Source organism: Balaenoptera musculus, chromosome 7 (assembly GCF_009873245.2).
Source record: "Balaenoptera musculus isolate JJ_BM4_2016_0621 chromosome 7, mBalMus1.pri.v3, whole genome shotgun sequence".
Lineage (NCBI taxonomy): Eukaryota > Metazoa > Chordata > Mammalia > Artiodactyla > Balaenopteridae > Balaenoptera > Balaenoptera musculus.
In genome coordinates, this window is record NC_045791.1 from 34905036 (window position 1) to 34930697 (window position 25662).

The window sequence follows — 25662 nt, forward strand, 5'->3', positions numbered from 1 at the left end:
AGCAGGGGCTACTCTTTGCTGCAGTGTGCGGGTTTCTCATTGCGGAGCATGGGCTCTAGGTGCGCGGGCTTCAGTAGTTGTGGCACGCGAGTTCAGTTGTTGTGGCACGCGAGTTCAGTTGTTGTGGCTCGCGGGCTCTAGAGTGCAGGCTCAGTAGTTGTGGCGCACAGGCTTAGTTGCTCCATAGCATGTGGGATCTTCCCGGACCAGAGATCGAACCCATGTCCCCTGCATTGGCAGGCAGATTCTTAACCACTGTGCCACCAGGGAAGTCCCTCAGTTTTCTTTTAATAAGATCTATCTTTGATGAATTAATGTAAAGATGACTAGAACATAAAATATTTTTAGGGTTTTTTGTGGGGGGTTTTTGGCTTTTTTGGGGGGTGTTTCAGTTTTTTTTTTTTTTTTTTTGAGTTTTTAATGTTTGATGTTAGCTTTTTTTTTTTTTTTTTTTTTTTTTTTTTAATTTTTATTTATTTATTTATTTATTTTTGGCTGTGTTGAGTCTTCGCCTCCGCGCGAGGGCTCCCTCCAGCTGCGGCAAGCGGGGGCCACCCTTCATCGCCGTGCGCGGGCCCCTCACCGTCGCGGCCTCTCTTGTTGCGGAGCACAGGCTCCAGACGCGCAGGCTCAGCAATCGTGGCTCACGGGCCCAGCCGCTCCGCGGCACGCGGGATCCTCCCAGACCAGGGCTCGAACCCGTGTCCCCTGCACCGGCAGGCAGACTCTCAACCACCGCGCCACCAGGGAAGCCCGGTGTTTCAGTTTTAACTAAATAGTAATGTAGAGAAACATGTTATGTGACTGAACTGTATTACAGGTCAGAGCATCCCAGCCTCGATGCCACAGAAATGGATGTGCTTGAATTGTTTTTTTTTAATCTCAGCCCCCCTTTGGGCTGAGCAACACTTATTCTGATTACCTCTTTGTCCGAAAAATAAAATTCTCTAAATATCTTAACTATAAAAAGGTTATATAACAAATGATATCAGAAATTATTTTGTAAGCCACCGAAGTTTGATAAGGCAAGACAATGAGCTCCAGGTTGACATAATTTTACCTATTTTGTTACTTCTGAAAAATTAGAATTAACTGAATATCCATTCTATCCATGATCTATAAACCCAGAATTAGAAGTCTTTTGTCTTCATTCCTTGTCTTGCAAGAGGTGTTCTTGCTGTTTAAATTTATGGAAACTAGGGGAGATTTCTAAAATCTGCCAGTAAAAGTTGAGGAGGAAAGGAAACAAAAACTAGAACTAGTTGAAAGAAAATTATTATTATTCATAAATATGCATAAGGATCACTTTGAGAGTTTTTGGATAACTTTTTATTTTGTAATTTGTTTTAGAGAAACATTGCAAAAATTATACACAGACACTAAACATTCTTTACTCAGATTCCTCAGTTATCAGTTGATTGCTTTTGTCTTATCATTTTCATCCCCCACTCCCCTTTATACTTTTTATTTTTATTTTCTGGAACCATTTCAAAGTACTTGTAGACAAGTCTTTGATCTAGAACATTTCCCAAGTCTTGTCTTTCACAACCTTTAAAAGTGAAGAGTACAGGGCTTCCCTGGTGGTGCAGTGGTTAAGAATCCGCCTGCCAATGCAGGGGACACGGGTTCGAGCCCTGGTCTGGGAAGATGCCTGTGCGCCACAACTACTGAGCCTGCGCTCCAGAGCCCGTGCTCCACAACAAGAGAAGCCACTGCAATGAGAAGCCCGCGCGCCGCAACGGTGCTCACCGCAACTAGAGAAAGCCTGTGTGCAGCAATGAAGACCCAAGGCAGCCAAAAATAAATAAAATAAATAAATTTATTTTTTTAAAAATTAATAAATCTTTTTTTTTTAAAAAGCAAAGAATACAAATAAAGTTACTTTTTGAGAGTCTCTCAGTTGGGCTCTGTCAATATTTCCTCAAGATTAGATTGAGATTTCACTTCTTCACCGGGATACTACAGAAGTATTTTTTTCAGTGCATTATGTCAACAGGAACACAAGTCAGTTTGTCCCATTACTAATGATGTTAACATTTACTATTTGGTTAAGATGGTATCTGCCAGGTTTTGCACTGTAAAGTTAATTAGTAAATACTTATAAGTTAATGTTTTGTGGCAGGTACTTTGAGACCATGTAAATATCTTGTTAACCCAGCATACTTTTACCCATGAGTTTTTCAGCCACTGATGCTTCTTGCTTAAAACACTATGATGTTTCCCAAAGTGGTAGTTCATATTGTTTCATTTAATTACGTTACATTACTTTGTACCAAGGAGTTTATCTCCTTTGCTTTAATTACATTAATTCTAAAAGCTGTCCCCATTTTAATTATTTATCTCATTATGTTCCCATAATAAACCATTCTACAATTATTTATCAGGCCACTAAGCACCAGACACTTACAGATGCAAGTGACATCCTAATGTAAGATATAGCTTCCTTTGTCCCCTATTTATTTTGTTTTTATCAGCATGGATTTCTGTTATTCAGTAGGCTATAATTTATTATTAAAATTTAATGTTTAATGTTCTTGTTGGCATCTATGACCTTTTCATATGTTTCTATTATTCTTTGAGAACTTTGACATAAGATGTTTATATTTTTCCCTGCCTCAGCCTGGAACCAGCCATATCTCCAAGGAATATGGTTCCTTTTAGCTGAGAATGGCATTTAGAAACCAAAATCTGTTCATTGCTATTAAGGTGTCAATGCTTCTGGATCTCTGAGTGGACAGAGGTGGGAAATACATTGGCGTGTTTGTGAACTGCACAGTTACCTGTTTCTCTAGATTTACTTTCAGTTATTTTCTCGTATCATAAGGTTTATTCTAGTTTTGGATATCCCTTTTCTCTGTTTACCTGCCTCAGTATATATACTGTTTGATCAGTCTCTTGTATGTAACTGCTCCCCTGACTACGGGCTGTCTTCAGCCTCAACATACTAGCCAAGAATTTCTGGGTGGCCTTCCCAATTTAAATTATTCATGTATGGGAAACTGATTCTAGGGAAGAAGGTTGACTTCCTTTCAGTAGCAACACTTGTTTTTCATTTCACCACATGATTTTTTTTTTTTAATTTTTATTTATTCATTTATTTATTTATTCATTCATTTATGGCTGTGTTGGGTCTTCGCTTCTCTGCGAGGGCCTTCTCCAGTTGTGGCAAGCAGGGGCCACTCCTCATCACGGTGCGCGGGCCTCTCACTGTAGCGGCCTCTCTTGTTGCAGAGCACAGGCTCAGTAATTGTGGCTCACGAGCGTAGTTGCTCCGCGGCATGTGGGATCTTCCCAGACCAGGGCTCGAACCTGTGTCCCCTGCATTGGCAGGCAGACTCTCAACCACTGCGCCACCAGGGAAGCCCGATATTTTTAATTAATAAGCACTGAATTAGAGTTTTCTCTTAAATCTGAGATATCTTAACCTTAAAAGAATGGATTCTTTGAGGGAAACAAAGGTAATTTTGGAATAGGTATGATTTTCTTGACAAGACATAATGGGTTTACCCCTGGAGAGAGATGGAGTCTAAGAAGGGTACAAAGGAAAGTTGGACAGATACATCTTTTTCTTTAAATCTAGGCTTTTTCCCTTGTATTATTTCTGAGGATTTGGATCTCTGACTTGTTCAGTATTAATTTGTGGGGTTTGGTGTACTATAGATGAGCCAGGAAGCAATGATTCTAAGGGAAATCTTGTTTCTTATTTTTAAAATGGACTTTAAACTTTTAATTTTGGAGCACAGCTTATATAATTCAGCGTTTTCTTACAAATTAGTTGTTGAAATTCTGAGACTATAAAATAAAAATTTTAATGCATTTAAAAATTCCTTAGAGAAAATAGAGTCATTTTTCTGGAGTTCTTATTCTAGCTCTGTCAAACAGTTTTCCCTTTTCTCTGATTCTCTTTTAGAGACAATGTTGTAGTGATGTTTATCCACTAATGGTATTTCATTTTAAGATTTGTGGGTATCACTCTACAGAAACACATGTATTAGATGTAGATGTCATGTAAATGTGAGACATAAATTGTAAAGATGAACAGTGACACTTTTCAACACACTTGAGTTTTTAATAAGTTTAATTTTATCCTAGCACCACAGAGACCTTCGGATTGGTCCAAAAAGAAGAAGGAGCCCTTGGGGAAATTGGCTTCTTTATTTAAACTTATTGTGAGAGTGATCTATCCTTTCCACACTCTGAGCCTCAAGGAAGTACATTCTGATACTCTCCTCGCTATTGGCAACTCAATCACCAGCATTCTTTCCAATGTACTTGGACATATTTCTTTGCCTTCTATGATCCGAAAAATGTTTGCAACTTTAACAAGACCTCTGGCATTATTTTACAAAAACTCAAAGTAAGTATTTTGGCTTAATAACTTTGAATTAAACATATATAACTAGATTTGGGTAGCAAACGTTTATTGTTTTCATATCAGCTTTGCTGTTAAAGATCTTAATCTTTAAAGTTTAGTGGAAAGGGTAATATATGAAACTATGCTTTTGTTAAAAAGATAGTTCAAGTAATAAGTATGAGGTAGAAATTGGAAGTCACTTTATTTTTCATGATTAATCCAACCCTCTTTTTACTTTAGTGCATGTCTTTTCAGAACTGTTAATACAAAAAGCATACCTCTTAAATGTATGATTCATATGACTTGACACACTACTTTGCAGTTAAGTATTATATATGGTATGCACTTAGTATATTGGATGCATCTTGCATCATACACCTAAGAATCTCATTGTTTTTAATGTCTGCGTAGGGTTTCATGGAACTTTACCCAATTTCCTGCTGGTGGACATATGTTTTCTAGTCTTTTTCCTTATAACTAACAGTATCACATTTGAACATATGTGTACATAAATCATTTGCCGCTAAATAGCAGAACAGGGCCCTAAAATTGAAATGGTTGGTTCAAAGGGTATATGCATTTAAATTTCTGAATTACCCTCCAAAAGTTTGTATTAATTTACATTACCTTTTACATTTGAACCAAAGAAAGCGGTGCCTAAAAAACAACATGAAAAAATCCCAAGTAACTTACTTTGAAAGAAGCATTTTGGAAGAATTCATTAATGTTCTTTATAGCAAGCTTGTGTGGTTCAGTTATAATACAGCCTGTCTTTCATAAATTCACAGAGAAAGCTTTAGGAACAGATTTTATAAAATACAAAATAGAACTCCAAATTCATTAAGTTTTTGCAAATCTTTTTTAGTCCTTAAGCTTCATCAAAAATAATAATGCTTTTTTAAAAGCATGGAAACAAGTGACTAGTATTAATACTTTGAGGTCTATTCCAGATGTTTTTCTTTAACTCCTATTTTAAAGACAGGTTTGTTTCATGTTTAAATGTTTGCAGTTTGACAATTTTTGTTAGGTCTTGGGGCACCTTTGTATATCACTACATGTGTCTCATTTTTTTGTGCTGCATTACGATATTTCTAGGTTTAATGTTCTAAAATATAAATGGTACTCTGTGTTTTTCTTCATAGGTTTGAAGAAGTTCCTAAAGTGTATAGTTGTATGAACAACAAGGTAAAAATAGACATTGTCCATAAAATACACTTTCATGAATAAAAATTTTAGGATTTAAATAATTGTCTTCCTTAAATATAATTTTGCTGATTTTTTTTTAAAGGGTTATTATTACACCTTAATTTTAATGAACTTTTAGTAACAAGACGTGGATATAATCAAAGGATAGTTTTTTAAAGAAAGATTTAATATTGCTTTAAATTCATATAACTCATCTCCTGTCTCATCCCTTTATACATGAAGGTAATTGGTTCCACAGTTTTATAGGTAAAACTTCTGTAGGCAACTATTAATCTCTTATAATTTACGTGAAAACATAATTTTTTCTGTTAATGGAGAATAAGCTTGAATTGAAGCCGTTGTATCGATAAAGTAAGTTCTTGCCGGCCTATAAAGAGTGTTATATATTGAAGGTGATGGGCGCTCTTAAAAAAAAAATTGAAATAATAGAATGTTCTGTGAGTTTAATTTAGTATGCTTTGTACTTTTTATTTTTTCTGTTTGGAAAGTAACATTTCTAAGTGTTACCCTAATACACTTTTTCTTTTTCCTAGTTAGAAAAGCTACTAGGAGAAATTATTGCTTGTCTACACGTCAGCTACACTGGGACTTACGACAGTGAACTTCTTGAACAGATCTCGCCATTATTATGCATAGTATTTTCACACAAGAATAAACAGATTAGAAAACAAAGTGCTCAGTTCTGGAATGCCACATTTGCTAAAGTGACGATGTTGATTTATCCTGAGGAGTTAAAGTATGCTAACAACAAAACTCTTTTATACAGTTACTCTGTTCTGATTGTGTATTGACATTTTGGTTTTAACATAAAATTTCCTTATGAGGAATCATTGCAGAGGATTTCTTAGTTGAAATATTATTTGGAGTACATGGTGATTATTAAAATTATTTGACCCTTTGCTTTGGTCCTTAGAGTAACCTTAGTTTTAGGAACATAAAAATCAATTTCAGATTATCCTTAACAAAAGAAATTTCCAGCAAAAGGCAGGAAATTGATGGCTGTTAAATGTAAGTGATGTGTACTTAATGTAACAGTCTACTTTTGCTCAAATTTTTCTATGATTAAAATTTGGAAAATTGGAAAACTTTTTAAAGAATAAAATTCAGAAACTGAAGAGTTTAGTGAAAAATTCAGATATTGTCTGTAATTTCTCCCAGTTTTATGTATGTGGAGTAAGAAACAGTCTTTAAGTTGGCTGTATTTTGCCACTTTAAAATTATAATTAAAGTGTTCTTGTTAATGTGTCATCAGTACTGCTTACTTAAGGCATATATATTTATGTATTTTTTTGCAGACCAATACTAAAACAAGCCAAACAAAAATCTCTGCTTCTGTTGCCTGGTTTGGAAAATGTTGAAATTATTGAGGAATCCAGTGGACCATACTCAGATACAGTAAGTTGTGGGCGGGGGCGTTGTTTACTTTTGCATGATGTTTGAGTAGTTCTTTTATTGCGTTTCAGTGTAGTTTTAAAAAGGACAAAAGCTTAGAATGGTTTACTGACGTGATAAACAAGTAAAACCTGAGCAGAAGTGTTCCATAACAGGAGTTTTCCATAAAGTTAGTTGTGTGGCCTAGAAAACTTATGAATTAAGGGCAGTAAATTTCACCATGGAGTCTCATTTAAATAATCTCTGGTTCTTGTTCATTAATGATCTTTTTTATTTAACTATGGCACCTCATGTGTATTGTTTTGCAAAGGTTGGAATTATTGAAATATATGGTTAAATGTTGCTTTATATAAACTGGGAATACTAGTTACTAATCCCTATGTAAGCAAGAACTACACTTCATTTTCTCATTTCTTTGCATTGAATCTCATTCATTCTGCCAGAGAAACACATCCTTGATATCCCATTATCCATTTGGACCAAGGTTACTTTGGCTGATAGTACTTGATTACTGTCTAAAGATTAAGGAGTAAAGATACAAGCACTATATACTCATCAGGTAGAACACCCTTAGGCACTTTTTTCCTATTCAACAACAAATGGAGTCTCACCGTTTTTTGTTTAGAACCTTAAGAGAAAAAGTGTTATAGCTAGCTAAATGATTTGCTCTTACTTAGTTTTGGTTTTTGGGTAAAATAAAAATTCTTATCAGATAATTATCTAGACTTGTTTAGACTCCTTCAGTGTAATTTGGCCTGAAAAACCCATATATTCTGTTGGGAGGGACCTGATAGTATTTTCTGTCATGTATGTTTTATTGTTTGAAGTTTTATGGCTTTGGTTTTTCTTTTTAAAAAATTTCCAGTAATAAGAGGGGTATTTGAGTCCAATAATTCGATTCATTTTTATAGTGTTTATTTGATATATCTTATTTTCAGGAGGCAAAACAACTATTGCTATATAAGTTGGAGACAACAAATCTTTGCTGTTACTGCATTAGACAGTGGCTTTCTTTTCTTTGACATGATCTTAGTAGATATGAATAGTCAAAAGAAATTTGAAATGAGTATTGATTAGACTGTAACTATCAAAATGTGAAAAGGATAAATAAAAAAGAACATTTGCATATAATGAAATTGTTTTACTTTTACAAAAACAGACAGAAAATTCACAGTTAAGTACGAAGATAAGCGGCATGGAAAGAACCTCAAGTGGAAAAAGAGATTCTTTTTTGGCACAAACAAAGGATACAAAAGACAATATGAAACCACCAGTTAAAGTATGTTTTTCAAAGTGTATTTAATAGAACTTTTAAAATTAAAGTATATGGTAGCTTGCAAATATACAACTTCTGAAGAAAAACCTGTTAAAGACTAAATAAAAGATGGGATTGTAGGGAAATAATAAATTGTGGCCTGGGAAGACTATTAAGATGACATGGTAATCTAGAAGCCTTGGGAGATGATTACTTCTTAGTAAAGTTAAGTCTGCATAACTCTGAGCATTTGTTTAGTATAGTTACTTGAGGCAGCAGCCCCCTTGAGATGGAATGAAGCTAAATAAGATTAACTATAACATAGGTAGCATGAAAGGAGACTGTTTTAGAACTTCTGTTATTGAATAGAAAGAGAATGCATCCGCAAGACATCTGTTGTAAGCTCAATATATAAAGCTAAATATCTAGTATCTAGTGGCCAATTAACCAATTTTCAGATAATAATTCTTTCTTCCAGGACCTCCAGTAAAGGGGTGTTCTAGAATCTTGAGAACATGGCCCTGGCAAAATGAAAGAAATATGTTATTTTTAAAGAATAACTTTGACACAGTCTTGTAGCAACTGAAAAGTAGAATGAAAACAACTGTGCTGAAAATTTGTAAAAATGACATTATGGTACCAATATTATTGGTATGTAGGACATATTATTTTGGCAACTTTTACTTAATTTGAGTAGTTTGTGCTTCAACTTGAAACTGCAGATATACGTTCCTCCTGCCAAAACACTTGATTTCTATGTGTTGGCCTGAAAAACATTTGCCCATGCTTTTTTGGTAAGCACACATTTGCCTACCTTTTTTTTTTTTCTTTTTTTTAAAGGAAATGGAGATCCATTGTTTTTTTTAATAAATTTATGTATTTTATTTATTTATTTTTGGCTGCATTGGGTCTTCATTGCTGCACGCTGGCTTTCTCTAGTTGCAGCGAGCAGGGGCTACTCTTCGTTGTGGTGCGTGGCCTTCTCATTGCGGTGGCTTCTCTTGTTGCAGAGCACAGGCTCTAGGCACATGGGCTTCAGTAGTTGTGGCATGTGGGCTCAGTAGTTGTGGCTCGCGGGCTCCAGAGCACAGGCCTCAGTAGTTGTGGTGCATGGGCTTAGTTGCTCCACGGCATGTGGAATCTTCCTGGACCAGGGCTCAAACCCGTGTCCCCTGCATTGGCAGGCGGATTCTTAACCACAGTGCCACCAGGGAAGCCCTTGCCTACTTTTTAAAGAGGTATAATAATTTTTATTTTCGGAGTATTTAATAGAGGCAGAATGAAAGTTAAGGACATGGTACTAATTGTTATTAACCAGGAGTATTGAACTTCAAACTTCCTAGTCATTATCAAAAACCTTTATCAGAGTGCCTGAAGAGGGATTGAAGTATTGGAAAATAATTTGGAAACTCAAAATGCACATTAACGTTTTCAATTTGCAGTTGAAACTAGAGTCTTCAACTCCAAAAGCAAAGAGTGAAATGCCTTTGGAAGAGGAAAAGTCTACTGACTTTGTGTTTATACCTCCAGAAGGAAAAGAAACAAAGGAAAGAATACTAACTGAACACCAGAAAGAAGTACTCAAAACGAAGAGGTTTGTAGTACTTTTATCTTGAATTGAGTATTCCATATTTACATTTAGATTTCATGCGGCAAACCATAATTTTGAGTTTATAACTAAGATGCTGTGTATACTGTGCTATATTTTAAGTGTCAGAAAGAGACTCTGCATAACTACATTTCATAATGTATAAGGCTGCCTTGAAATGTGCTAAATGTTTCTAAACAATTCCTTTATTGAGGTATGGGAGGAAAAGGTAGGGGAGATGGTTTCATGGAAAATCTGGAAAATAAGCATTTAAACCTTGATTTTATATTGTTCTTAAAATGTAACTAGATGTAGAATTACAAGTTTAATTTCTAGTTGTAGGAATATCAGATATTCAAGTTGCTTATAAAAAATCTTTTTCAGGTGTGATATTCCTGCCATGTATAATAATCTGGATGTTTCACAAGATACTTTATTTTCTCAGTATAGTCAGGAAGAGTCTATGTAAGTATGGAAGTTGTTGAAGTACCTGGTTTTCTAATTTTTAATTAACAGTATTCTAATTTATGCACTTACTTATTTCAGGGAAATTCCTGCTTTAACGGAAAAATCCAAGGAAGATTCCAAGATATTATTTAAGGTATATTTGGTATTTCATATTTTGGGGTTTTTAGAATCACCCTTCCATTATTATGGAGTCTCTTATATTAATGTTAAGATTTATTGTATAATCTCTTAACTTTCCTTAGCAGACTTTAGCAGAATTATAGTCATTATATGTGTGGGTCTGCATCTGTGTGTGACTGCATGTGTGTTTAAATGTATTTGGCTTTATTAAATACTTAACAATTGGAAACACAAATTAATGGGCATCTACCATCACCTTTGGAAAATTTGCAAAATATTGAAAGTCAAATTGCCCTTTGAATTACTAAAGCTTTACACAAAAATTTCCCCAGAAAGTCAGACTTGTTTGCTGGTTAATCTATATGTATATGTACATTTCTGTGCAGGAGGAACAAAAGGAGAGTGACATTGTCATTCCTCAACATGTCACGGAAAACTGTGGTATGGATGAACACCTTGAAAAGGCTTCCCTTTCGAATAATGAGTGTGGTTCTATTGAGGAAACCAATCCAGAAATACTGAGCAGTAATGATGCCAGAAAAAAGGCTTTAATTGTATCAAAGAAGACGCCAACTGAATGTGCATCTAGTACAGAAAATATATTTGGTGTCAGCAGTAGCTCGGTTTCTAATGCCACTATTTCTGGAACTCCTTCCCCACAGCCTACAAGTCGAAGGCAATCCTTTATTACTTTGGAGAAGTTTGATGGCTCAGAAAATAGACCCTTTAGTCCATCCCCCTTGAATAACATGTCATCAGCTGTTATAGTGAAAAATAACCAGGAAGGCACAGCTAAAACAGATAATCCACCAAAAGCAAAGAAAAGAGAAGTGGCTCTTTCAAAATCTGACTCTGAAAAAACAGTGCATGGGATTAAGAGATCAGGCCGAAGGTCAAGTAAGCCTGAACCAATAGGGAATAAAAAGTCTAAGCCCTTGATGAGATCTGATCAGGAGAAAAGTACTCGGGAATCTGTTGATGGCATGGTAGCCTTAGAAAATAACCCACCTGGTTTGCTTAATCAAACAGAATGTGTATTAGATAATCAGGTTCATCTCTCTGAGTCTTCAGTGGAGTATGAGGATACGATGCTTAAACCAACAATAGAAAATACTATACTATTAGAAAACAATACCGTAGAGGAGAAAACCTTAGAAATTAACTTGGAATCCAAAGAAAACACACCCCCAGCCATAATAACAACAGATCAAACAGTAACTGAGGATAGTCATGTTCAGATAACTCCAAATCATAAAACCCTTAGACGATCTTTAAGGCGACGTTCAGAAACAACAGAGCCAACCACTGATAGCCAAGATAAAGAAAATAATCAAAAAAGGGAAAGACGTAAGGAAGAAGAAAAGACTCTGCAGAGGAGTCCATTGCATGTAAAAGATGATGTTTTACCTAAGCAAAAATTGATTTCTGAACAAACTGTACAGGAAAATTTAATTGAGAAAGGAAATAATTTACATGAGAAGACTTCTGGGGAAACCAGTGCTAATGCTGAAATTGATGAAAATAGAAGAAAGCCAGATCTTGAGACTACTAAATCTGAGGGAGATGGTGCCCAGGACATTGCAGATAAATCCTCTGAGAAACCAGTAAGGGGACGAACACGGTATCAAACAAGAAGAGCATGCCAGGGTTTACTTTCCAGCATTGAAAACTCAGAATCTGATAGTTCTGAGGCAAAAGAAGAAGGTTCTAAAAAGAAAAGATCTGGAAAATGGAAAAACAAAAGCAGTGACAATGTTGAGATTGAAGATCAAGAAGAGAAGATGGTAAAACAGGAATGTATAAAGGTTGAAAGTCAGACACATGATTATAAAGGGAATTCTGAAGTAGACAAAGATACAAAATCTCAGATCTGTGAAAAAGAAGAAAGTAATACTGTAACTCTTCAAGATTCTACAATATCTTCAGAATTATTACAAGTTTCTGGTGATGTATCAAATACTTATGAGGGAAAAAGTAAAACTAACAAATGTGCAGAACATTCCTTTTCAAATCCTTCTGTACCAGAATCAAATCTAAGGACTAGAAATGCCAATAAAAGATTACATAAGCGAGATTCTCTAGAAAATAGTGTGGGTGAGTCCTCGAAAACAGAAACATCAGACATTTCTTTGCTTTCTGAAAAAACTCTTGAAATACTTGAATGCCAACACAAGAGAAGTAGGAGGGTGAGGAGATCTAAAGGTTGTGATTGCTGTGGAGAAAAATCACAACCTCAGGAAAAGTCATTCATTGGGTTAAAGAATACAGAGAATTATGATGTAAAAGTCAGCGAAACGAAAAAGACAGATGTGCAGACACCTGTAACTATATCAGAAACTTCTAAAGCTGATCTGTACTCAGAAGTAAAACTTTCAGATGAGCATCATAGTGTGAATTTTCATTTGGATCTCAAGGAGGAGAATGATACTATTAATGATTCATTAATTATATCTGAAACTGAGTTGAAAGAAAATACTATTCAAGACTTTCTTCCTTCTGAAATGGTAAATTTTAAAGAAGAAACTTGTGATAGGGATTCTGAGGAAGCAATATCTCTTGAAAGCCAGGAGCCATCTAATAAAAAATGTAAAACTATTGACCCATGTTTAGGTGACTCCAAAGATATTTCACTGGAATGTTTTACTTTGGAGACCAAAGAAGAAAAGCCAGAGGCTATCCCCAAAAAGGAATTGAGTATTATAGAGAACCTTGCTAATGTTGAAGCAAATGCAGAATTGAATCCAGAAGTAGATGCTATGGAATTGAATGCAGAAAATGATAAATCTGAAGCTAGCTTCTCTGAACAAAAGAGTGTCAAAACTGATATTTCAGAGGAAGAGGTAACAGAGGAAAACAGTCAAAGAACGGATGCACCTGAAGAACTGAGTGCTGACGAAGCAATAACTGAGGAATTTAACTCAGGTATTGGTCATTCTGATAATACCACACCTGTAAAAGTGAGTGCTCAGTTAGAGATTTCTGAACAAATAGCAGTTGGGGAACTAGACAGAGGAAGTGATGAATCTGATCCAGGCTCATCTGGAGAAATGGATGCTGAAATGGAAAATTGTGAAGAAACAATGATTGGTGAGGTGACTGCTGAAACTGACCGTGTGAATGAAACAGAGGATGAGGACTTAACTACCAAAGCCTCTAAGCCGATAGAAGTTGAAACAAAGAGATTGAATGTAGAAATCGATAGCTTTGTTCCCGACACACTTGAGATGAACACTGAAGAAGGAGAGGTTGACTCTAATAAAACTGAAACAAATATTGAACCTAATAAATTTGAGGAAACAAAATTAGATGACAATCAGATGGTAGCGGGAAATGATGGAATTTTACCGGAAGTTCACCATACTTCAGAAAAAGTGGAGGAGACACCACAACCTCTGACAGCTGAAACAGCTGTTTCTGAACTGGTATCAGAAGACAATAATACGTCTCCTCAAAAATTAAGGGATCTTGATCCTTTACTCGTGTCAGCAAATGACAGTCCTAGTGGCATGCAGACACGCTGTGTCTGGTCTCCTTTGGCTTCTCCATCCACCAGCATTTTAAAGAGAGGACTAAAAAGACCCCAAGAAGATGAAATCTCATCACCTGTTCACAAGGTAGGGGGATTGAGGCTGAATATTAATGAGTCCATGTTTAATTAGAATATTTTGGCCATATGGTGATACCTGGTGAATGACAGAATATTAGGTTTATATGACTATTCATTTTGAATATTTACTATGGTGGCTAGGGAAAAGGGCATGTAGAAGGAAAGGTTGAGAAAGGAGACTGAAGCCCTTTAAATTTATTTATTTATTTAATTTATTGCTTGCTTGCTGCGTTGGGTCTTTGTTGCTTCCCGCGGGCTATGTCTCATTGTGGCGAGCGGGGGCTACTCTTCGTTGCAGTGCACGGGCTTCTCACTCTGGTGGCTTCTCTTGTTGCGGAGCACGGGCTCTAGGCCCATGGGCTTCAGTAGTTATGGCACGTGGGCTCAGTAGTTGTGTCTTGCAGGCTCTAGAGGGCAGGCTCAGTAGTTGTGACGCACGGGCTTAGTTGCTCCGCGGCATGTGGGATCTTCCCGGACTAGGGCTCGAACCCGTGTCTGCTGCATTGGCAGGCGGATTCTTAACCACTGCACCACCAGGGAAGTCCCTGAAGCCCTTTAGATATTCCTTTATTTCAGGACACTAAGCTACAGATCATACAACCATCACCATTGTTCACTTTTTGCAAACTTAATAATCTCTCATGGTGATTTTTTTTTTTGTGCTCTTCGTACCATAATATATGAGGAAACACTTAGAAACTGATAAAGTAGCTTTAGTTAGCACTTACTATGTACTAGGACATTATGCTATCTGTTTCACATTTATTAAGTATTTATATAAACTTATTTTCAGACCTTGTTTAATTAAAAAGAAAAATCTCTTTAGGCTGTGCCTTCATTAATTTCTGGATATGATTTCATTTGTAATTATTTTGTTTATGTTCCCATCTTCTTCACTATAGTTTATCTACTTTGGTTTGTAAACATATGGATTACCTATGTATCTACTTTAACCCCTGGCCCTGTGACTTGCACATAATTTGTTGAATAAGTACAATTTAAAAAAGAAAAGTTGCATGTGCTTACATAACTCAACTTGTCCTCTCTAGCAAAGTAGATGTTTCGAAAAAGTACAATGTAGGCATTCCTTAACTTAATTTTGAAACTGAACCTACCATTTACTGTAGAATACATGTGTTTATGTATACAAACGTGTATATATAAATATAATTATACTGGCAGTTAATTTTGCCTTTAGCCAGCACATTGTGAAGACTTCCCCAAGATATACTGAAAATTCTCATATTGAGAATTCAGAGATTAGTTCTTGGGAAGACTTAACACCACTTGAGGTTTTTTCAATTTGGTCTTGCTTTGCTTTTGTTTTGAGGCTCTTACTATTATTATTATTTTTTAATCTTAAGTTTAAATAGGCCATAAGGTAAAATGCATTTGATTTCTTCAGCATACTTTAGATTGTCAATATCAGTTAACTAGTCATGTTTTGTTTGATAGTAGCTCATTTAATTTTTATTTAGGCAACAGCACAACATACAGTAGTTTTCTGTAGCAGATATGTACAAAATCTGCCCAGTCTTTTGGGAATCAAGACCAGGAGGCATTTATATACATATTTAATGGTTTAAGTGCTCTGTTGTGTACTTATATCAGATAGCTGAATGAGTGGATAAAGAGTTTAGAAGAGGCCAAAATGACTTCACGCTGGGCTAAGAAAGACAAAAAAAGCCACCCAGTTGCTGTGACTCTTGTACCCTCCAAGAGTTAAGAACTGAACTTAGTAAGATATACCAGAGGCCAGTTAGTACTGTCTCTGCCTCTTTACCTTGTTCTTTACAGTCCATAGTAAGCCTGTAAGGTTAATAGAATTTGATTATACAATTTTAACTCTCACATGCAGTTTCATTAAGTTTCTGCTGCTATCCTTCTTTCACTCTCCTTATTGCTGTATTATGCAGTTTAGACCATAGATAATTGGAATGACCCTTGGTCTTGAGTAATATCTGTGAAAGCAGTCACCAGGAAGAACTACAACTATGTGCAGTTGGCTTCTAGTGAAATAAATTAAGCTTCACATTCTATTTTTGGCTAACCTTATGAGAATTTACAGTGTTATTTTTTTTTTAACTTTTAATTTTGTTAAATAAAAACATGACCTATGTTTTCAGGTTCGCCGTGTCTCCTTTGCAGATCCTATATACCAAGCAGGATTGGCAGATGACATTGATAGGCGATGCTCTATTGTTAGGTGCCATTCTTCAAGTAGTTCTCCCATAGTAAAAAGTGTTAAAACTTCACCTACTGCGCAATCTAAGGTAAGCTGTAGGCTTTAAAAAATACACATGCAGACAGAATTATGTTGGGTAATTTGTCTTAAAATTAACTAATTAAGAAACGAAACTTACTTGGTTTGGTTTATTGTTCTTTTGTCTGCTTACTTGGTAAGCAGACATGACGAGAAGAGGTGGTAAGAGGCAGTGATGATCCAGCAAGTCATTGATCCAGTAATATTGTTACATTTTACATTTTCTGAAAATTTTAAGACATTACTGCAGGCTTAAGTTGTGAAAATAAAGTTGTAAAATTTACAGTTACCTAGGGTTCTGAGTTTTTTTTTTCTCCTTTCTTCTATCTAGCATAATACTACTTCAGCCAAAGGATTTCTGTCCCCAGGATCACGTAGCCCTAAATTTAAGAGCTCAAAGAAGTGTTTAGTAAGAAGTGCTTTAGTTTTCATGCAACTTTATATTTTCATGTTCAGTCAGGTGACCTCTATTTAACAGCTTTTGAAATTTATTCTAAGATTGCAGAAATGGCTAAGGAATCTGTGCCATGTCCAACAGAAAGTGTTTACCCTGCTTTGGTGAACTGTGTAGCACCAGTTGACATCATTTTACCTCAGATTACGTCCAACATGTGGTAAGTGGTTATTTAGGCTTCTGGCTTATACCTAGAGATGCCACTTACTTAAGAGGAATATTTAAATGATCAAGGTTCTCATGTTTAGAATTGATTTATATGTACTTTCACACACTTTGTTTTAGAAATAAATGAAAATGCAGCTGGGAAGATGGGTGAGATATGACAATAATAGAAGCATTGATCATAATACAGTAATGGCTAAGATAATTGTGTGCTTAATATTTGCCAGGTTTTGCATACATTATCTTATTCAATCCTAATATAAATACTAGAAGGAGTATAATTAGTTCCACTTTATGTTTGTAAAGGTTAATCTTGCTTAAGCCAGGTATACACATCAGATTCAAATTTTGTTTTAAAGTAAATGCACGTGTGCCTGTCCACAGAGTGGGCTAGGTGGGTCTATATAAATTCAGTTATGATTGAGCTTAAATCAGGAAATTCAATTGGATAGGCCCTTACAAACAGAATAAATATAAAACTATATGACATTTTTCCTGTTTCTCTCATCTCTTTAGGGCAAGAGGACTGGGACAACTCATTAGAGCCAAGAATATAAAAACAATTGGTGATTTGAGTACTCTTACAGCATCTGAAATAAAAACTCTTCCTATCCGTTCTCCAAAAGTGTCTAATGTAAAAAAGGCTCTCAGAGTATATCATGAGCAGCAGGTAAAAACTTAGATGTTAGTCATAACATCATGTATAAATAAATGATCAAGCAGTACAGTTACGAAGTTTGCATTTTAACTATTCTTGCTTAAAAACTCATTTTATATGATGCCTTATCTTCCCTTCCCCTGCAGTTAAGAGTAACTTAAAAGATTCCTTTATAATTCTGTAGATTTGCTCATTTTGTACTGTTATTGTGTATAATACCTCTTTATTCTTTGAATTCTATTTTCCTACCCTCTTATCTCTTTTATTTCCACCAAATAGGTGATTGGTTTCATGGCTGCCATTTCTAAAACCTAGATGTTCAAATCTAAACATTTACAAAAGTCTTGCAGATTTGTAGTTAACAGTATTTTGATTTTGATATCCAACACAATTGTGACCAATTTTTTTTACTTGTTCTTCCTATCAACTTTTAACACAAACATTTTAGGTCATGGACATTTCTCAAGATTCTTATGAAAGCCAAGATTCTTTTGCCCTATAAAAATGTATCAATATACGGAAAATTTTGTATATCATTTCAGAAGAATTCACAGACTCTCCTGAAACCCATTTAGAAACCCTTGATGTATTCATTGATACTATGCAAAACTGTGAATATATGAAAAATAGGGTTTGTTAAGGGTGAAAGCCAGTGTTCTGTTAGAATTTCTGGGACTGGAGTTTGCAGACTACTGAAGATTTCTGCTGTATTCGTGAAAGTCCTTGATTTAGTATTAGTTTTACTTGACCTTTAAAAACATTTAACCAGTGGGAAAAAAAACTATTAGTAATTTTCAGTCTGATAGATGAAGCATTTCAACTGCTTTATTGAGATCCAGCCACATACCATAAAATTCACCCACCCAAAACACACAATTAAGTGGTTTTTTAGTGTATTCACAAAGTTACACAACCCTCACCAAGACCTAATTTTAGAACATTTGTTATTACCCGGGAAAAAAAAACCCTGTACTCATTACTAGTTACTCTGCATTTTCACCCTCAAGGCAACCACTAATCTTTGTCTCTGTAGATTTGCCTATTGTGGACATTTCATAAAAGTGGAGTCATTAACCTGTAGTCTTTTGTGAATGACCTCTTTAACTGAGCATAATGTTTTCAAGGTTCACAGGTATTAGTACTTCATTCCTTTTTATGGTTAAATAATATCCCATTCTGTGACTGTGCAACGTTTTGGTTATCCATTCATCACTTGATGAACATTTGGGTTGTTTACACACTTTCCTATTATGAATATGCTATTAGGTACATTCATATACAAGTTTTTGTGTGGACATAACGTTCTTTATTTCTCTTGGGTATATATGTAGGAATCTAATTGCTTGGTCATATGGTAACTCTAACGTTCTGAAATTAGTATTTTCTCAACAATCAGTAAGCCCTGGGAACACCTTTGAAAATTGTGTTCTTTTTTAAAAAAAGAAGTCCATATATCATTTAAACTTGGAAGTCTCTGCCTTAGATTTGCTTTTCCCGTGTTCCTGAACCTGGGGAATATAATGTTTTTCATGGCTACTATTTGCAATACTTCTTGACAAGTCACTAGGAAATATTATAAACCCCTTAACCACTTCTTTGAGAAAACAGTACTGTGTAATGCTGTTTTTGTGTGTTGTTAGGAGAACATGGGTTCTTAGCAGTATTAGCTAAGCTTATGTAATGGGCTGTGAAACATAGTATGTCAGATTGTTTTCCAGCATTAGTGGTCCTGTTACTGTTAGTCCTGTTAAAAATTACTTTCAGTTTGTCACTTTTGTTTTTGTTTTTACTGGTCTGAATGTATAAATCAAGGTGAAGTCTCGTGGACTAGAAGAGATTCCAGTTTTTGATATTTCCGAAAAAACAGTAAATGGAATGGAAAATAAATCTATTTCTCCTGATGAAGAAAGACTTGCCTCAGGTATATTTTAGCAAAGTGGGACAATTTTATAAGATCAGCTGACTTTCTTGAAGAAATATTTTGTTATTGTGCTTTTAGTTTTAATTTGACCGTGCCCTGTGAATGAGACAAGTATTTTTTTGTGTAATAGTTGCCAAGTATGTGAAAAAAATAACTGATATGACTTCAAATATGTCTAGTTGCTTTTTCTCTAATTGTCAACTTCTACTCTATCAATGTCTCAAATGAAGATATAAACTATAAACATTGCATTCCAGTTGTTCATGAAAATGAAGTAGTCATGATTTCTTTAATGGCACAGAATAAGCTATGGTAATTTTTCTGTTGCCTCTTCTCTTGATCTTGAACAGGTATACCTCAGCCTGCACTCTTAATTTGAAACCTGGGCACTTAAATTTTTATTACCTTAAAAGGAGAGAGATATAATTTAAGATTTATCTGGAATAGATTTAATTGTGCTTTTTTCCTTTCTTTTAGATTTAATTGATCCTGTTGCTTTAGAGACTCCGTTATCTAAAAATCTTGTGACCCAGATTAGTGCACTTGCTCTTCAACTAGATTCAGAAGATCTCCATAATTATTCAGGAAGCCAGCTATTTGAAATGCATGAGAAACTTGGTAGCATGGCAAACTCTATAATTAAAAATCTGCAGTCACGTTGGAGGTCACCAGCCCATGAAAATTCTATTTAGTGTTTTAAGAGAAAATTGAAGTTTTTTAAAAAAAAAAATCACTGGATTTGTTGATTCATAAAGTAAGTTCTGAAATATAGCACAATTTCAGACTGAATGTTTGCAAAGTTGGTAACATTTCAAACGCTGAAGGGCAATATCTTATTAAGGTCAATTTTGTAAGTGAGATCATCTTTTCCTGTATAACATGTTTTCTTGGCTGCTATGCGTAGTTTTTCCAAAAATTTAAATATCTTACTGAAATGTGAAAGCAAAAACTAAATAGCATACATTTTATTTCACTTACTCATGTGTATTTTAATGGAACATTTTATGTAATATACCTGTTCTAAGTAAGTAAAAATGAAAATTTTTATTTGAACTTTTTGCTGAACTGATAAGGTATTTATACTTGATTGCCTTTTTTTAAATTTATATTTGTTGTGCCTGAGGTTTAAGAAATTTGTTCTTGGTAAAACACCCCAAATGAGATGCAAGAGAATCTTTTGAAACGCTTTTCGCAGACATCAACTTTATTTGGACAAGAAAATATTTATATTTCAAGAAAAATATCAAAAGTTTCAACTTTTGGGGTTAAATATTAAAGCAGAATTTACTAAAATTCCATTCATTTGCGTTAGCAAATATTTGTTCAGCAGCATTTGCCTGTGAAAATATACTCTTATGAGACATATAATATTCATTTAAAAATGCACGACTATTTGTACATTATGTATAGATTAAGTTTTTAATTTATAAATTTCAGTCTTCGTTAATTGCATGAATTTTTTTCTGCAGCTTGTGAATACCTTTGTTTTGTTTAATAGAAACATAATTTTGTATATATTGAATACTGAGATATCAGTATGGATGGTAGAAGTGCTTCATGGGCTTGCTGCAGATGTTTGTAGGATTCTTTCTCTACAAATAAAACAACAAATAGTTCTGTACTTAGTTAATAGTGTTAGTTAAAACATGAGTTTATTTTCTAAAGTAACCAGAAAGAGTAAAGTAATAGAAATGAGAAAGTGTTACATGACAACTTTGCCATTCATTCCCATAACCTTCCCCTGCAGCCCCCATCCCTTTTGGTTTAGAAGAGGGTATCAGCCACTAGAAAGCGTGCCTCATTACATTTCTCTTTAATGGGGATTTAGCTTGAGTATTTTCATTATAACTTGGACCATAAGAAATCTAGAGTTTATCTGCTCTTTTTACCTATACCTAAAGCAAACTTGGGAGAAATGTGAAACTGTTCTTTCAAAATATTTATGTTTTACCGAGTAAAAAAGTAAGGTGTATATAATTAAACCATTTGTAGATTTTACCAACTGGTATTAGTGCCTGACTTTCCCATATTTGTTTCATCCTTTTAACAGTGAGAGTATTTTCATTTGTTTTCGAAATAGAATGAGCGAGTGATCTTCTCAGTTGCAGACTTATTCAGAACTAACCCTTACTTGAAAAGGCACACATTCTTCAGCAACTTATAGAAAGTTTAATCCTTGTGTCTTGGTTAGCTTTACATTCAGAAGGGGGCTGCCACCCAGTCACAGTAAAAGTTGGTTTTTCTTTAATAATAAATCCATTATCAGTACGTTGCAAATATTTTAGGGTCTAAGTGTGATATTTATATGCTGAGGATGATTTTAAAAGAAATTCTGGGACCACTGAACTGAGGATTGTAGCTTGAAGAAATAACTAATGAAAAATCAGGAATTTTTTAAAACATTTATAATTGTGGTTTAAATTGTCTGTCATTTATTTCCCAATTGTATTTGACAGTAAAGAGGCATATATGTTTTTGCGAACATGTGTAAGAAGGGATGTGTACGTGTGTTGAGAGGAGTCAGAATTAGCTCATTTCATGACTTCGTATCTTAACTATTTGTGTGAACTAAACTTACTTGCTGGTGGAATGAAGTTCTTGGGAAGGTGAACAGTATAGCAGAAAATGTGACCAAAATGATTACCGTTTACTTAAATCACTGAGTTTGATGCAAGCACAGATTTTAATTTTAAAACGTTGTGGTTTAATAAGGATATATTTTAAAATATTTGAGGGCAAAAACCAGTTTGCTAAGTCTTCATTGTTGATATAGTTACAAGTGTGTATGTGAAGCACCTTATTTTCAATTTTCTTGCCTTAAAATTTTCTGCAAATTTTTTCCTGAGTGATTCCGGAAGAGCTGAAAGCATTAATATTCCTTGATCAGCTCCAGTGTGTGTTGTTTCACTATTAAAGTGAAATCAGTTTTTTTCAAATAATTCCTAATGGTTAATAAAACATGGCAAACATTACTAAGAACACTCAAATGTGATTTCTTATTTTATGCATTTATAAAGAATCTAGTTGAATGCAGAGCCATAGTATAATTTTCCATGTTCCAAAATGGATTTCATAGTGGATTTAAATTTCCATTATTTCAGTGAGCCCATTATTAAAGATGCTCTGCTATTTGAACAAGTTTGAAAGCCATTGTTGAATAGTGGAGAGCTTTTGCTCAAGTAATAATTGCAGTAGGATAATACAGTCAAAAATAAGATTGAAATGTGAACTTTAAAAGTATGGTAACCCTGACATTGCCCATGATTCATTCTTTCTGTGCAGCTTGGTGTAGTAGTCAGGGATTCTGTTATATATTTAAGAATCAAAAAAATGTCAAGAAAGTTGGGTTATATCTTGCCTTAAATAAAGGTGGCAGGACAAGAAACAAAAGTTTGGAAAAATGGGAGGAGTATGTGGAAAACATACAAGTAGAGTTTTGTTTTTAAAGGAATGAGTAAAAATAAGTGCTGTTTCAAAGGCAGGCTTAGTTGAAATTTACCAAAAATACGAGTTACGGTGTCACATTTTTCTCTTAATGCCATTCCTTCCAACTTTGACTTTATAATCCACTAAGAAAAGCCTAGATTCCATCTCATATTCTTCATAATTGATTTGCAGGGAGATAATTTGTGAGCTAGGCTTGGAGGCCAGAAAATAGCAGTTGTTAATAATTATTGGCTAATAAGACTTGAGTCAGGGGAGTTATCTGCTTGCTCATTAGTTCAGCACATGTCCATTTTATCCCTAAGCCATTAGAAAGGTCTTGTATGTTGTATACAAACATTAGAGTGAAGTTCTGACTCTTAACATAGTACTTCTCAAACTTGCATGTATTTGTAAAAATGCAGATTCTGGTTCAGTAGGTCTGTGATGGGGGCCTAATAGTTCATTTCTGACAGTTCCCATGTGATCCATACAAATGCTGACGTGGACTGCATTTGTGGTTGTCGGCATAAGAGGCTTCAAGATCTAAATTAAATTAGGTTTTGGTATCCCAAGCAGATTTAAGTCCTTAGAATTATTGCCACAAAAGATAAAAGCTAGTCGTTTTTAAAGAAACTTTTTCAAATGTCTGAATTGAGGATTCAGATTGGTCTTGAAGACTTCATATTACAGTTCAAAAATTTAAATAAAATTGTAAAAGGTAGAATTTTCCCTCATTTGGAGCCTTTTAAGTATGGAAGATAAATATTTTATGTTATATAGAACCTTATTAAGTAGTTTGGACAATGTGGAGTCTTACGAGTATATGTGGATTATGTTCTGAATTTTTTGTTAATATAAAGGTAAATTTTCACAATATTAGAGGTGCATTTAGAAGGCAAGATTTCGTTTAGAGACTAAGTTATGGGACTTCATTATTTCATTAATAAACCTTGAAAACAGACTACCCCTAACTAAGTTTAATTTGGCAGTAAAGTTAGCAGTGCTATAGTAAGTCAATTCTGACAAATGTGCCTTATAATCATTTTACTGAAGACCTCTGGTGACTGCTGCGACATTACATGGTTAAAACTTCCTGTTTTGTTGTAAAATTGAGTTGAAAGAGTTGAATAATCTGATTTTCCAAAATGAGTTTTTCTTGGCATTCTGTTAAGATGTTATATTTCCTTCATATTTAAATACTTTTATTGTAAGAGCTGCCCTCATCCAAAGCACTTAAGGAAATGTCGCCAGAAGTTAAGTAATGGGTTTTAAAAATAGATTATCAAAATTTACTGATAGCTCAATCTGTGAAACAAATCTGATCTTTGTGGTTTCTCATGGCCCAATTAATGATATGTCTATTATGTGTGAGGTTTTGTATATTGCTTCTTGAAAGTATCCATTAAAATCTGAGTCATTTGGATTTGAAGATCTATAGATACTTAATAGAGTAGTAGTCTGATGTAATTATGAGTGTCTACTTAGTTCTTGGAATAGAGTATTAAATTTTACAATGTGGTCTTTACCGTTTTTTTTCTTCATATGCCAATCCTTTCACCAAAGAACAGTTAAAACCAAGTGCCGAACTGTAAATGCTTACTCCCCTGAAATACACCATTAGAATAAAAGATAACCTCTCTCCTTACATGTGAGTATAAAATTAAAGACAGTATTTTAAATTGATGTCACATGGAAGAAAAAAACCTACATAGCTTTTGGTCTTCTGCTTGTAGTAGAGGGAACAATATCTTTACAGTGTACCATTTTATAACTGGATGAAACTAAGCTTATCAGATGGCAAACTTATATGTTGATAGAGATTGATGCACTGATAAATGGTAAAATGAAGAGAAAGGGAAAGACAAATTGAGCTGAAATAGTAATAAAGCAAATTAGGTCATTAAGTATAGAGACAAACAGTTCTGTGTATTTTGAAAATAACTGGCAGCCAGTGGTCCCTGAGTTATCCTATACATAATACAGTACCATAATTAATGTTCATAAAGCCCTTGAATAATTATTTAGAAATACATTATTATTTAATACTCTGACCCCCCCATCAGTAAATAATTTCCAACAAAAGACAGTGTTATTTCTTAGATGGATAAGCTGCATATAACTAGGAAGTTCACTTTCAAAATAAAATGTCATGGAACCGAAAATGGAATGTGTTAATAGCTATTTTGATACTTAGTTGAATAGTTAACAGGGGTCTGAGGAATTTTTTATTTTTATGGAATGGAAATTTTCTAATAGAAAAAATGGAATTAAGAATGGATTTTGAGTATAGGAAACGAAAGATGGCAGTTTTGCCTAGTAAGTTTAAAGAGCAGAGGTTGACAAACTACAACCTGCCACCTCTTTTTTACATCTAATGAGCTAAGAGTGGTTTTTACGTTTTCTAAATGGTTGAAAAAATCAAAAGAATAGTATTTTGTGGCACATGAAAATATATAAAATTAAAATTGTATTGTTTGTAAATAAGGTTTTACTGGGACACAGTCATGCTTATTTACATATTTGGCTGCTTTCCAGCTACAGTGGTAGGATTGAGTAGTCTGAAGGACTGTGGTGGCTTGTAATATCAAACATACTACTATCTGACACTTTACATAAAGTGTGCCAGTCCTTGACATAAGGGATAGATTTGTTCATACATGGCAGTTTGGTTACTTCTGGCTGGCAGGATAGGAATATTGATTTAATTTCTGTTGCCATTATTTAGATTTTATTTTATAAAATGGGTTCCCCTGGTTCCATTTATATCTTACCATAGCTCAAATAC

The 25662-nt window shown here is 34.6% G+C and overlaps 1 protein-coding gene across 6 annotated transcripts in view; it reads left to right on the forward strand.

The window, feature by feature from the left end:
* The window catches only part of RIF1 (replication timing regulatory factor 1), a 54553-nt gene extending 30155 nt beyond the window's left edge, over positions 1-24398 (forward strand). For 2 of the 6 annotated variants that reach the window (XM_036857098.1, XM_036857103.1), the window contains exons 22-36: positions 4093-4357; positions 5497-5539; positions 6094-6296; positions 6856-6955; positions 8112-8231; positions 9650-9801; positions 10180-10260; positions 10342-10396; positions 10770-13997; positions 16117-16263; positions 16585-16662; positions 16752-16867; positions 17389-17542; positions 19343-19451; positions 19929-20143. In XM_036857098.1, the coding sequence (XP_036712993.1) occupies positions 4093-4357; positions 5497-5539; positions 6094-6296; positions 6856-6955; positions 8112-8231; positions 9650-9801; positions 10180-10260; positions 10342-10396; positions 10770-13997; positions 16117-16263; positions 16585-16662; positions 16752-16867; positions 17389-17542; positions 19343-19451; positions 19929-20143 (5066 nt within the window). Of the gene's footprint in view, positions 1-4092; positions 4358-5496; positions 5540-6093; positions 6297-6855; positions 6956-8111; positions 8232-9649; positions 9802-10179; positions 10261-10341; positions 10397-10769; positions 13998-16116; positions 16264-16584; positions 16663-16751; positions 16868-17388; positions 17543-19342; positions 19452-19928 lie in introns of all 6 variants that reach the window. The other 4 variants (XM_036857097.1, XM_036857102.1, XM_036857101.1 and 1 more) reach the window with 4 other exon arrangements.
* Positions 24399-25662: the final 1264 nt, after the last annotated feature.